The 14,353-nt window shown below is 43.0% G+C and overlaps 1 protein-coding gene across 1 annotated transcript in view; it reads left to right on the top strand.

Annotated features, from left to right (window-relative positions):
• The window catches only part of LOC136426459 (dmX-like protein 2), a 112,204-nt gene that overhangs the window by 61,458 nt on the left and 36,393 nt on the right, over nucleotides 1-14,353 (top strand). The window contains exons 35-46 of the mRNA XM_066415123.1: nucleotides 23-192; nucleotides 620-929; nucleotides 1,715-2,002; nucleotides 2,383-2,530; nucleotides 3,470-3,721; nucleotides 4,411-4,586; nucleotides 5,173-5,404; nucleotides 7,161-7,356; nucleotides 8,459-8,606; nucleotides 9,700-9,816; nucleotides 11,002-11,088; nucleotides 11,952-12,088. Coding sequence (XP_066271220.1) covers nucleotides 23-192; nucleotides 620-929; nucleotides 1,715-2,002; nucleotides 2,383-2,530; nucleotides 3,470-3,721; nucleotides 4,411-4,586; nucleotides 5,173-5,404; nucleotides 7,161-7,356; nucleotides 8,459-8,606; nucleotides 9,700-9,816; nucleotides 11,002-11,088; nucleotides 11,952-12,088 — 2,261 coding nt within the window. The remainder of the gene's footprint in view (nucleotides 1-22; nucleotides 193-619; nucleotides 930-1,714; nucleotides 2,003-2,382; nucleotides 2,531-3,469; nucleotides 3,722-4,410; nucleotides 4,587-5,172; nucleotides 5,405-7,160; nucleotides 7,357-8,458; nucleotides 8,607-9,699; nucleotides 9,817-11,001; nucleotides 11,089-11,951; nucleotides 12,089-14,353) is intronic.

The raw sequence follows: 14,353 nt of genomic DNA, 5'->3' as shown, positions 1-14,353 counted from the left end.
TGCTCAAAATCAACCAAACCAGGTTGACATCATGGCCCAGCAGCTGAAGTTCATCGCGTGTCTGAAGATCCTGATGCAGGAACTGCGCACGCTTGCCACAGGGTACGAGGTGGACGGAGGGCAGCTCAGGTACCACCTCTACATGTGGCTGGAGCGCGAGATAGACGCTCTCAGGAAACTCTGCAACTACAGGTACAATCTGTTGAAAGACCCATGCTGAGTGGAAACTTGCTTCAATCTTTCAGCAGAATGTCTGATCTGGAAAATCATCATTTTTTTTGCTTTTATGTTTCATAATGAAAGTGCATGTTGACACACTTTGCTGATAAGCAATTAATAGATTGAAGCAGAAACAGAAACATGATGTCAGAAATGTCACATTTCCAGTGCTTAGCCCAATTTTAAACATTGGTAAAATGATGTCTTGTGCACAATACACTGAATGTACTACATGTGTACTTATATTTTTCTCATTTTTTTTCATGATTATCAATTTTGGTGAATAGTGTGAAATTATAGTTTTCAATGTCCTTGCAGGTATGTAAAATCATAGTGACTGTATGAGCTAGATTATAGAATATTTGCCATGGATTTTAACAGTGTGAAAATGTCCTTGCAGGTACGGAGGCCTGGCTGACGACCTGGACGACCTTGATGACCTGAAGGAGAGCAGGAGACCGAGCGACAGCCAGTACAGCGGGCAGGACAGCTCCGGCGACGAAACGGACACGAAGAAACGTACGCTTCACGAGATCCTGCTCGCTGAGAAGATGGACTTTGAGGCGAAGCGTCAGAGGTCTGCGCGGCGGAAACACTGGCTGAAGCGGAACCACGAGCTTCTGCGCACGTTCCTGAGTTACTGTAGCCTGCACGGGGCGGGGGGGGGAGGGCTCGCCTCCGTACGGATGGAACTCATCCTACTGCTACAGGTAAAGTTTACATGCCCGGGTAAATAAAGGGAGGACTGGCCTCCGTACGGATGGAACTCATCTTACTCCTACAGGTAAAGTTTACATGGGGTAAATAAAGGGAGGGCTCGTCTCCGTACGGATGGAACTCATCTTACTCCTACAGGTAAAGAAAACATGATGACTTTAAATAAGTACCTGGCCTGGTGGTCAGTGGCCCAGCGGGTTCGAATCTTCTGATGCCATCAATCTTGTGCCCTTGGGAAAAGCACTGTACACATAGCAGAACTACATCGTTATGGAACAAGCTTTCTTGTGATTGCTTTACGCGTACAAGCTGAAACTTTTCAAATCAAAGGTGAACAACCATCTGTCATCACAATCCAATACAGTAACCTGAAACATTTCAGTACATGTACATGTAGCTCTTCGAGCCTTGTTTTGTAGTGAATTTGAAGTAAATGAAGAAAAAATTTGACGTGTACGATTGAATTAAAAGACTACAGGAAGATTAGTATACTGTAAAATTATATTATTCTTGTTTCCTTCACTGTAACTTTAAGTTCACTGTTTTCACTGTCACCTTTGGACCGTGCAGTGAAAAACCTATTTATGATTCCTCCACACATCCTTTCTGTAAATCACTTGCTACCACCGTGAAGTTAAACTTCAGTGAAAATGTCCCTTTTTCTTTCACCGTGAATTTTTGCTACCGTGAACTTAAAGTGAATTACATAACACATGTTGTTTCCCTAATCGAGTTTCCTAATAAACAAACAAACAAACAAACAAACACTGTTTTGCAGGAGTGCCAGCAGGAGAAGACACAGCAGCAGCTGCTGTCCCCCCTCCCCTTCCCCACTATGCTGCCGCTGGTCACCGCCAGCGTGGCCAGCTCCAAGACCGTGGTCGCCGACCCGATCGCCCACATCGTCCGCATGACCCACGACATCCTCCACACGGTAGTTGCCATGACGACCCCGCCCTCCCCCAGCGAGACCCACACCACGGTGTACAAGCTGCAGACGCTGAGCGCCGCGGTGTCCGCCTGCATGTACCAATGTCTGTGTGACAGCGACACCTACTACCTCCAGGTAACGGTCAAAAACACTTCTTTTTCTTCGCAGTGCTCTTAGATCCACCCTAGCACCAGCGCTACATGTAAAGGTACAATCTTAGGCTTGTAGTGTCACGCCCTAGCAATAACCTCCAGGTAACGGTCAAAAACACTTCTTTTTCTTGTAAAGTGGTCCGAGAGCCACCCCACCCTGAGGTACAAAATGTGCAGGTACAACCACGTTTGGTATTTGGTGTCATACGCGTCCAATAGCAGAGATGTTTTAAAAATTTTCATGCATTTCCATTGTGTTTACTTGAAAGATGATTCTTTCATTTGTAAGTTTGTAATTTTTAGTGTAATTGTTGCAAAAAAGTTCCTAAATGCATTATTTTTCTCACGTTTCTCATACCACAGTTACAGGGAGATGTGCTGGATGATGGGCTTGACCAGTGGAACAGTATCGTGTACCATCCTCAGCACCTGATGGAGGCTGGCAGGAAGAGACGCATCAGCAGTGGGGAAGACAACGCTACCCCCTCGTCTGCACCTGCCAAGTGGCCAGGTACGTGAAACTATGCAATTGTCTTCCATATTGTAATTCTAATCCTTCCCCTACCCTTTATCTTGACACTAATCCCCATCTATGGCTACCAAGTGGCCTGGTACATTTTCCATAAATCTGCACATGTAATCCTTAGGCCACACCAATTAAATTTCTCGGTTAACGGAATTTCTATTTTCAAAAAAAAAAAAAAAATTAGAAAAACAAAATTCATGAAAACAGAAGGCTGGGCCAACCTTCTGTTTTCATGATTTTTTTTTCTTCTAAAATCTTTTTTTTTTAAATAAAAAAGCGTCAACCAAGAAATTAAATTGGTGTGGCCATATCCTACACCAAACCTTCGCCCTAACATTAGTCTATTTGATTGTACTGCTGATGGTGACCCTGACACAGGAGTGGGCATCAGTCAGCTGAATGAATGAATGAACGAATGGTTTATTACGTTGCAAGACACAACATACAATAGCAGCCTTCATCGGCTGAAATGCAGGATGATTTACAATCAGAATTAGTCTAAAAGCAATAAAGATACATGTATAAGCTAAACATTACACCTTACAATACTCAATTTAAAATATATGGATCTGTTTGGATGCTTTGTTATCCCAGGTCTGAGCTCAGTCTACTACAGTGACTACTGCTATGTACTTCTATTGGTTGTTTCTCAACATCTGAAATGATGAATCTGTAACAAGTACGACATTCCCTGTGTGATCTGATCGTTACTCACAGGGACGGCGTGGGAACCACTGTAAAAACCCAAAGGGGCAAGTACGCCGCTCCCGGGATTAGAACCCGCGCCAATCCCGATCCGCACGGCTTGGGAAATCAACGCGCTAACCACTAGGCTAAAAGGTCCGGACCGGTTAGACTGGTCAGTTAGTGGAGGTTGATCCCCACTGTTACAAATCAAACCTGTTTGGTTGTTTCCTTCCCCAGGCGTGAGCTCTCTGCAGACACTGTTGGCGTCCGAGCGCGACGAAGACCAGCCCAAACTGAACGTGCTGCTCAGCGAGACTCTCGTCGCCGTGTACGTGAGCCTGCTGATCCACGGGCTGGCGGGAAACTCGGCAAACGAGCTCTTCCACCTGGTCGCGCACCCCTTTGACCCCAAGATGTGGGCGGCGGTGTTCGGCGGAGGGGTGAAAGTTCAACTGAAGCAGGCTGCGCAGAAGCCGGCCTTGTACTCAAGTAAGCACTAAACTGGCTGATATGTTGTACTTACAGCGTTTTGGGGAGGCCTATCTCCAGCTTTTCATTTTTTTTCCGTCCCACTCATTGTTTGGGAGCCAATGTGTTGAATTTTCCTTGTAAAATTTTTCATCTTTAGCTTACGAAGAGTCATCAATTTCATGTCATTAAGTTCAGATTTTGGGACAGTCAAATTTTTGCTCCGTCCCAACAAGCAACTTTCCGTCCCAAGACGGAGGGACGGGTCCTTGAGACAGCCCTGGTTTTAAGATGCAAAGTGATAAAAGAAATTATATTGGAAGAAATTTATATTAAAAGAAATTTATATTAAAAGAAATTTACATTAAATGAGAATGTACTAGATGATTACTGTCAGGTTGTGATTTATGATTTACTTTGTTTTAATGTACAGAATATGTCATTCAGCTCTTGGACTACGGAATGTTAATAAAAAAACATTATTATCATCATTATCATAATGTTCTTGTAATGACCTCCGTACTAAGAACCCCGCCCCACAGATTCACAGCAATGTTAGTATGATAGTCAATATCTGTTATGTCAATTTAACTTTGTTTTAATGTACAGAACAAGTAATTCAGCTCTTGGGCTGCGAATGTTCTTTGAATAAAAAAAAAACATTATCATTATCATTATCATCATGTTCTTGTAATGACCTCCTTACTAAGAAGCCCGCCCCACAGATGCACGGGATGCGATGGACAAGCAGCGTCTCCGGCTGAACCTGAAGCTGCTAGGGAAAGCCAACATGCCGAGCGCCGCTCCTGCCGCCGAGGACAAGCCGGTGTTCAAGGAGAAGTTCATCCCTCCTGAGGTCTCCATGTTGGACTACTTCATCACGAAGGTTTGTTTGTTTTTATTTGTTTGTTTGTAGCATTATTCGGAAAGAGAATTTCGTAAAGTGGTTTGTAATTTCAAATACGTCAAAGTAGATACAAACGATTCAATCTACGTCATTTGTATCTCCATGAAAAATTGAGAGTTTTGGATGTGTCTGTGTGTGTGTCTGTCTGTGCATGTGTGTGTTTGTTTTTCCGGATATTTATAGTCAGCATAACTCAAGAGCCTTTGGATGGATTACAATGATTTTTGTTATATGTGTAGGTTATGGTAAGACAAATGTAGATTTTAGACCCCCTGGTATGTGACCTTGTTCGGCAAAAGAATTTCATATAGTGTTCTGTAATTTCAAATGCACCTGAGCAGATACAAAGACATTCAATCTACATCGTTTTTACAATTGTAAGTAGTTTACACTTGTGACATGTAGAACATGCAGAATGTTTCCTTGAAAAACTTAACTGCTTGGTCGAAAACATGCAAACCGTAGCAAAGCATTGCACTACTAGCTAACGGAAACGCATCATGCTTCGTCCTCAGTCTGAGGTTCGACTGCTTTACCTTTACCTACTCTCTCTCTCTCTCCACAGCCATACATCCCTCCAGGCCAGAACGCCATCGACTACGACTCGGACGAGACGGTGGAGAGCGAGTCTGAAGACGAGGATGCGGACAGCCTCAACATCTCCGTGACGGAGGCTCAACTCCAGGAGCACTCCGACCCCAACTCCTACAGCTGGAGCCTCATGAGGCTGGCGCTCGTCAAAATCGTCTTCCACAACGTGCAGAGCTTCCTGCCAACCGCAGGGATAGAGATGGCTGGTAAGTATGCATGCAGTTTGTTTGTAATTTGCTAGGAGCAGCTTTTGATAGGCTGCATACTAACTCCTACAGCTGGAGCCTCATGAGGCTGGCGCTCGTCAAAATCGTCTTCCACAACGTTCAGAGTTTCCTACCAACCGCAGGGATAGAGATGGCTGGTAAGTATGCATGCAGTTTGTTTGTAATTTGCTAGGGGGAGCTTTTATCTGACAACTCCTACAGCTGGAGCCTCATGAGGCTGGCGCTCGTCAAAATCGTCTTCCACAACGTTCAGAGTTTCCTACCAACCGCAGGGATAGAGATGGCTGGTAAGTATGCATGCAGTTTGTTTGTAATTTGCTAGGGGGAGCTTTTATCTGACAACTCCTACAGCTGAAGCCTCATGAGGCTGGCTCTCGTCAAAATCGTCTTCCACAATGTGCAAAGTTTCCTACCAACCGCAGGGATAGAGATGGCTGGTAAGTATGCATGCAGATTGTTTGTAATTTGCTAGGGGGAGCTTTTGTTAGGCTGCATGCTAACTCCTACAGCTGGAGTCTCATGAGGCTGGCTCTCATCAAAATCGTCTTCCACAACGTACCAACCGCAGGGATAGAGATGGCTGGTAAATATACATGCAGTTTGTGGGTATTCTGCTAGGGAGAGCTTTTATCTGACAGCACCTACAGCTTCAGTATGATGCTGGCTCTGGTCAAAGTCGTCTTCCAGAATGTTCAGAGCTTCCTACCAACCGCTAAGATAGAGATGCTGGTAAATATGCATGCAGTTTGTGGGTATTCTGCTAGGGAGAGCTTTTATCTGACAGCTCCTACAGCTTCAGTATGATGCTGGCTCTGGTCAAAGTCGTCTTCCAGAATGTTCAGAGCTTCCTACCAACCGCTAAGATAGAGATGCTGGTAAATATGCATGCAGTTTGTGGGTATTCTGCTAGGGAGAGCTTTTATCTGACAGCTCCTACAGCTTCAGTATGATGCTGGCTCTGGTCAAAATCATCTTCCACAACGTTCAGAGTTTCCACTGACTGCAGGGATAGAGATGGCTGGTAAGGATACATGTTGTTTGTGTGTGATTTGCTAGGGGGAGCTTTTGTTTGGAAACCAGCTCCTACAGATAGAGCTTGATGATGCTGGCTCTGGTCAGGACTCCCTCACAATCCCAGGCATAGAGAGCTGGGATTGAGAGGATGCTTGTTCATGCAATTTGTCTGTAATCTGCTAGGAGGGAGTTTTATCTGCCAAGCATGCCTCAATCTGCCATGTAGCAATGCTTCCACCCAATGGCAGGCATAGCATGGCTGGTATGGAAATACCATCTGGTAGAAGCAACTTCTGTACGAAAAAAAAGGGGAAAAGGGTCTAAATTAATTCCTTCACAGATGTCATCCATACAATGAAATTTGTGTGTTACTGTAGGTTTGTGCAGAAATGTTTGCGGGGATTCAATTTCGTGGTAGGGAGACAATGGAGTGTTCGCGGTCGTTTCAAGTTCGTGTTTGAAACAATAGTTGCGCTACAGTCACACAATGGAACGGCCTTTCACAGTGTTTTTTCAGTCCACGGTAAAGAGTTCACCGCAAAAAACGCGAACATAAAACCACCGCAAAAATTTCTGCATTTACAATATATCCATGCAACTGACTTGATACGAATGATACTGTGCATTACTGGTTGTAGTGCTTGATTGCACGCTGCATGCTGATTGGTTGCCTGTCCTGATGCTGCATGCTGATTGGTTGCCTGTCCCCTGTCACGTGTAGAACTCCCCGTAGCGTCCCCGCTGCTCCATGCCGTGCTGAAGAACCTGGAACTCTGGCAGCAGATGCTGATTGGTCGATTGGAGCTGTTCAACGGACCCCCGCTGGACTACATCCCGCTGTCGGGCGTGGAGTCAACTGGAGGGCCAGCGCTGCTACGCTACAAAGCCATGCTGGAGGCAACCAACACGCCCTTCAGGTGACTACTTATGATCGTTTTTCCATCAGACTAAAGGCAACTAAAGCAATATTGGGGCCGAAAATATGGAAATAAGAAAAATGCTGAAATCTTTATGGTAGTGACATTTACTAACACTATTCAGCACATTTGCGCAATAACTTTGAGGATTTTAGAACCATGCAAAAATGTGCCATACGATGATTCCCTTAGTTTTGCGCGACTACAAAACCCCGGATTTTCAGTGAGTTCTCACATCACAGCGACGTAGTATTTTTGCATGATGCAAGTCGCTATATAAATGTACATTGTGATAGTGTTGTTCGAACTAATCATGTATAGAAATGACTAGATAAATTGACTTTCAAAATCCTATTTTCGGGTCCTAATACTGCATGGGTTTCCTTGAAGTTTCACTAGACGAATTTGAACCACACAAACTGCCTTTGTCATGGGAGGTATTGCCCACAAACTGCCTATGTCATCTTGATCATCTATGAAAAATAGAACATGTTTGAACGACATTCCCTCAATCTGAAAGAAGCAGGTGTTTGCAGTGTGAATACCAGAGCCACTACTCTTCTAGCATTACTAGAAGAAGAAGCACCCCCTGGCAGTGAATATAAGAGAGAGGTTCTATTCATTTTTATTGAACTGCCTTGATTTAACTGGTTTATGTGGGTGGAAAGTAGAAGGACCACAATAAGTGTACAAGAAGAACAGTTTCAGAAGCTCAACTTTTTTTAGCAAGACTTATTATGGGTTCATTTCTTGGAGAGAGGCAGATAAAGTAAAATGATTGTCATGCGGTCATCAGAGTTTTTGTTCCATTCTCCCTCCAAGGAAGCAGGTATTAACAGTGTGAATGCCAGATCTAGAGCCACTGCTCTTCTAGCATTTACTAGAAGAAGAAGAATTGAAGTGATATTCATTTTTATTGAACTGCTTTGATTCAACCGGTTTATGTGAGTGGAAAGTGAACACATGATAATCCTAAAAGAAAAGCAGTTTCAATCTAAAACTCAAGTTTTTTTAGCAAGAATTATTATGGGGTTCATTTTACTGGTGATCAGAAGTATAGGTGATTGTCAGTCTATAGATATTTTTTCCCTTCTCCCTCCAGGTCGAACCACCGCTCAGCCCTGCCTGCCAAGCGGCTGTGGCACCACCTAGTGCATCAGGAGGTACTGCAGGACGCCTTCATCCGCTACTGCTTCACCAAGAAGGCGCACATGCAGGAGGTAGGAACCGTGGGCCGGCGCGACGGAGCAGTACGGGTGACCTGTAACTCTTGTTCCTGCTGCCGCGCTGCGCTGTGTGGCTCGTCATGTGGTCGTGAAGCTGGCTCATCTGTTTTTGTTTTTTTCCCTTTTTTTTTATTGTATTGCACATTGGGTCCATTTCTGCCATATTCTGCTGTACTTTGTACAATTTTGTGCATTATTTTATCTGGACTCTATCATTATTGTACTTTTGGCCGAATATGCTGGTACCATGCATACTTTGCTGTTGTTATGATTTTTCCCAACTTTTGCCTTTAAATGTATGGTTGTTGCACATACTGTTTGCTGGAAACCACCAGGTTCAGTCCCACTGTGAGATGGTCCGGTCTCCCTGGCAGTTATGAATGGTTTATTTCACAAGTACAAAATGCACGATGGCTGCAGCCAACAGGCTGAATTGTTGTTGTAACATTTACAAAATGTTTAAATCTGCTAGTTTGTACGTTAGATACCAAAAAAAAATTGTAGTTTGTACTATCTCAGCTGAATAACACAAATCAGTTTATTCCTTTTCTTATCTTACCTGATCAAAAAATATGACATGTCTACCAAGTGTTTAGCATTTTTTAACTGAATGTTGTGCAATTGCATTCTGTAATACAGATTTTTGACGAAACTAATTAAAAGTGGGGCATTGAGTCTTCAGAATATTGGTTGTACCACTGGTTAAAACATAGGTCAGTTATACTGCTTGGCTAACACATACAAAAGACCCCTGATGTTCAGTTCATATATACAAATGTACTTCACACCACTCACAGAGCTTTGAATTCGTACTACGTCTGTTTCAGAACTAGCCCTTTAAAACATAAAGACAATTCAAACTCTGCAACAGGAGATTTAATTCCGGACGTTTCGAGTGACATCGCTCTTCTTCAGTGTCACAAAAATGAACTCGGGCAAAACTACTTCATACATTGGTTGCCTTATAAGAGGCAACCAAAATTTTCACATGAGGATTATCAAGCAGGAGTGGTCCTCATCTCACAGTGTTCGCTGCGCCAGCACCCTAGGCCTGTTTGTTTGTTTGTTTGTGTTGTTTTGAGTTCTCTGATTTTGTTCTGTGCTGTTTCCCCTGTAGTTTGATGATGCCTTTGGTAAGGCTGCCTCGGGCGATGTGTCTGAGGAGATAGACTCAGGGACACAAAGTCAGACCCCGTCCACTGACAATGCCGACCCTGTCGACCTAATGGACCAGGTGCATGCTCGTTAAGACTTAAGGGGAACTACCCAATACACTTATCGAGAAGAGTAGGGGTGACCCGGTGTACTTGGCCAAAAAACTAGCTGCTTGAAAAAGCATTATGCTTCACTTCAATTGAGGATGCCTGCTTTACCTTACTTGCTTTTACGCTATGCTACATGTACCCCAAAGTCAAGTTCGCAACTCGTTTTACATAAGTCGGTCATAGTTTAGAACTCTCCCACTGTTTGAAACTCGTGCCGTGCTGACGGCTACTTGTCTGACTGGTTAAATTTGATGGCATCAGGAAGCGGTATGTCCCCATGCATCGGTTATGATATATACAAATAGGGCTTATCAAGCTGGCTTTCTTTGTAGACCTTCCCAACATAGAAATGTCCACTGACTTGTCGATGCACTCTTAGACTAATTCGTATGAAAATTCATCGAAATCCATCCTCAGAAAACTTGATTGGAACAGGCCGCTTTCTGACGTCACAAAATTCAATCAGTCAGTCTAGTAGTAGTAGTAATGTCCGCTGACTTGTCCATTCCCTATAAATCGTTGGAAAATTCCTCAAAATCCATTCTCGGGAAAGCCAGCTGGAAAAGCCCTGTTCAATGAAAAAATATCAGAACTGATTGTAAAATGCTGCTTCGTTTTTGACGTCACAAAATTCAATCAGTCAGTCGAGTAGCGAGTTTCAAACATTGGGAGAGCCCTGAACTATGACGGACTTATGTAAAACAAATGAGAACTTGACGGACTGCAGCTGCATCTCAGTAATCGACACAAAGCATTTTTGTAAAGGTTTTATAATGGTGAATGGAATTTTGCTGTACTGAACAATTTTATTGGTAATGCGTGTATCTCTTTCAGCCCCAAATATGTCCCTTCAAGAATGACATTCTATAGTCATTATACAATTTGTTTGCTATTGAGATTAGACTTTTTTATATAAAAGTTTATTTGTTATGCCAGTCTGATTGCTCAAAGACCAAATCACATTTATTTCCTTGTTTTCTGGATTTTTTTTAAGGACGTACATGTATATAGCAAAAGATAAATAGGAAAACAGCGGAAAGAGAGGAATCTGCATTATTTCTAAATTTGAGTTGCAAGAAGCTAAATTGGTGTGGCCTTAGTCATTTTGCTTCCAAGAAAACCCTTTCTCATCAACGTGCCTTGCTTTGTTCCAGCTTACCCGAGATGAGATACGCGCTGGCGGGCGAATCCGCATCATCCACAAAGAGAACGAGATCATCAACTGTTTCTGTACCAATCAGGTGAGAATAGAGACTTACAGGTACATCTGTTATCTGTTCAGATGTAATATGGCAGGGGTTCATCTAAATTGGGGAACAGGGGCGCTGCGCCCTGTTGTTTCAGCCCAGCGCCCCCTGCCGAATTCAGATTTTAGGTTAATATCCAGCATACAGCCTTCACCCAGCAATCGATTCTTCCATAAATATATGGAATTCGCTCCATCGCCTGTGTGTGCTCCCTCTTTTTTAATTTTTCTAGAAAAACCCCTGCTATGAGGTGATACAGTGTTAACATTTGTTTGATGTTAATTGTGGGGTCAGTTGCTGAGTGGCCAGGCCAGCAGACACGAGATTGAGAGGTCACAGGTTCAGTTCCTGGTATTTCCTGACTAGACGTTGTGTCCTTGGGAAAGGCACTTTACAGGAAATTCCTCACTGCGCCCTGGTGTAAAAATGGTTGGGGAGGCAGGCTTTTAGCTAGGCATGCGTCCATGTGTCAATTTGACGCATGATACTAAAATAACAATGAAATTGGCCGCCCTCTTCTTCAGCTGGACGAACAGAGGACCCCCTGTTTCCCTGGTAATTACAGACACATGTGACTGTGTTACAGTGTCACTGATGCTTTTTTTACTCCTACCAGACACTGGGACAGCATGAAAACTGAATGATATGCAAGGCTACCATGAAATTGTTAATCCATAGAGCCCATTGGGAGACAGAGGGGGAACAAGCAGTTTTTAGTGCTTAAAATGGTCTGCTAAAAGTATGATAAGACTAGAACACCCCCCATCCCCAATTTATGCATGGACCCCTTATCTATAAATCCTAGCTAAAAGCATGTTCCCAGATGTTTGTTCTGACTTTGTCCATGTCTCTTGCAGGCGAACCCTAACTGTATAGTAGTGGCGAGTGCCAGCCATGTCCAGGAGTTGGACGTGTCCGCGATCCTGAACCCACAGCCCTACGTATGGATCGACGAGGAACAGCCAGACATGGAATCAGTCATCGGACCCAAAAGGTACTGGGGAGTTGTGTTTTTTTTAATCAATTTGTAAGAGCCTGGTGTTGTCATCGATTTACGAAGAAAGGTGGCTCAATTGTCACTGTAGCAGCATCTCTTCACCCTAGGCCAGAAATATCAATGCTCGAGACAAGTATTGACTTCACTGACCCATAAGGAGAAGCAGGGGTTACGAAGTTCCTTTTTTTTTCTTAACTTAGGCCACACCAATTCAATTTCTTGGTTTACGGATTTTTGGAAAAAATTTTAGCAAAAATAAAAACATGAAAATAGAAGGATGGGGTGAAAACTTGCACCTGACCCTGTTCACTCCCGGAAATTGTGTGCACCAAAGTACAAACTTTCCTCTGAGATTCTGTTTTCCTGTTGATTTTTCAATCTAGCATTTTTTTAAAGATTCCGTCAACCAAGAAATTGAAATGGTGTGGCCTTAACCTTCAGCTAACCTTCATGATAGCCATTTGGCACCAGAGTTGCATTGGTTATTGGGGTTAGGTCTGGGGTTAGGCAGCAGGGAGAAGGTTAAGGGTTGTGGGGGCTACTAATGTTGGTTTCAAGTGTTGAATTAAGTGAAATTTGTACCTAAAAATTTGTATTTTTTCTAGGAAAACATCTATAGTTCATGATCATAAACAAAAGCGTGTCGTTTTATATATATATATATGTTTTATTCAATTGGGAGATTTGAAAATACCTCCCAACCTTATGTTTTCTTGCTAAAATTTTAGTTCTTATGCCAGAGAATCAAGAAAATACATGTAAATTTGTGTAGCCTGAAAGAAAATCTTTGTTGAACTTTTAAACAGAACTTTCAACCTTCAAACAAACCTTAGCATTTCCCTTGTTTGTTCACTGACAACAGTAAAAAAGTTCAGTGACATTTCAGCGACCTTGCCTTGAACCTGGCATTCCCCCGACATCTAATTAACTTCTTAACACAACGATATACGACACATTGGGGGCATTGCTTTGAAGTTGTTTGATATCCCGCATACATCTCAATGACATGTACCATCAAACTTGATTCTAGCAAACACTCGAGGGACTGTGTAAAACTGGCTGTTAGTTGGGTCGATGTGTGGACGGGTGGTTGATTGAGGATTATAAGACAAGGCGAAGGTTGGTTTTCAGAGCAGCATGAGCTACTGTAGATCTTTACATGTCTGCTGTGGTTTTTTTTTGCAGTTTTCACTGTGACCTTTCCACTGAAAATTCATGACATTGCCAATATTTGTTTCCATTGTGTTACTACAGTCTAATGTTTCAACTGCCAAATTGAATGTGAAACACAGCAAAAAACTCCTTTCCGATTCTACCATGAAATTGAATCCCCTCAAAAATGTATAAAATTACAGTAAGTAAAATAGGACAGGACTGTTTGAATGTGGCTCTTGTCACAATTATTTGTTTAGCTAATAGTTCTACGTCAAAACGTGACTGAGTTTGGACCACGAATTTCACACTGCGTCAGCAACACCTTAGCTGCAGTGCGGTCACCAACACCTCGGCTAGGTTAAACACTTGGTTGACTACAAAAAACCTTTTTATCCTGTGATTTAACAACCTGATGAAAGCACTCATGGATCCCATTTGTTTGTTAAACGAACAGATGAATGACGTTTTGAGGCCTTCCCTTGGATGTACATAATCCACACATGTCTATTAAGCTCAACAGGGTAAGGTGCTAATTGGCCAATTTGGGTTTAATTGAACATCTATGATCCTCCCACATTGATCCCGCTGACAATGGTCTCTTCCAGCAGTACTAATAGTGACAATCAGCTTGTTTGCCTGGCGCTCCACTATGTATTGTCTTGTTGCAATTTCTAATTAATAAAGATTACAGTGATCCCACAATCTTCCCTAAACCCTTTTAATGTTGGCCACACCGTTTTCCTGAGACACCAATGACGTCTTGTTTTACCTCTTGAGTCTAAGATTTACGATTATCGTATTTCATATCCTGCTGTGCTACAGTTACCAAGCAGCTTGGCTGTAGGTCACTAGCCTCTACCAGGCCTCGCGGGATGGCTGGAAAAATAGTAGAAATTGGCCTAATAGAGTGAATAGTATGCCAAGGGAGTTTGCTACGGAGAGAGGGTCCAATATAGCGGAAAACTGTACCCCTATAGCAGACTAACTCCTCTTTCATGTTTTTCTGTCTATTTGACCAGTTTCTACTCTTTCCAGCCGCCTGGTAGAGGCTAGTAGGCCACAGCAATTTGATTGTTGCAGTCAGATTTATAAACTAATTTGTTAACT

The sequence above is a fragment of the Branchiostoma lanceolatum genome, chromosome 2 (genome assembly GCF_035083965.1).
Source record: "Branchiostoma lanceolatum isolate klBraLanc5 chromosome 2, klBraLanc5.hap2, whole genome shotgun sequence".
In the NCBI taxonomy this organism is placed as follows: Eukaryota; Metazoa; Chordata; class Leptocardii; order Amphioxiformes; family Branchiostomatidae; genus Branchiostoma; species Branchiostoma lanceolatum.
This window is presented reverse-complemented; position numbering and strand designations above follow the sequence as displayed.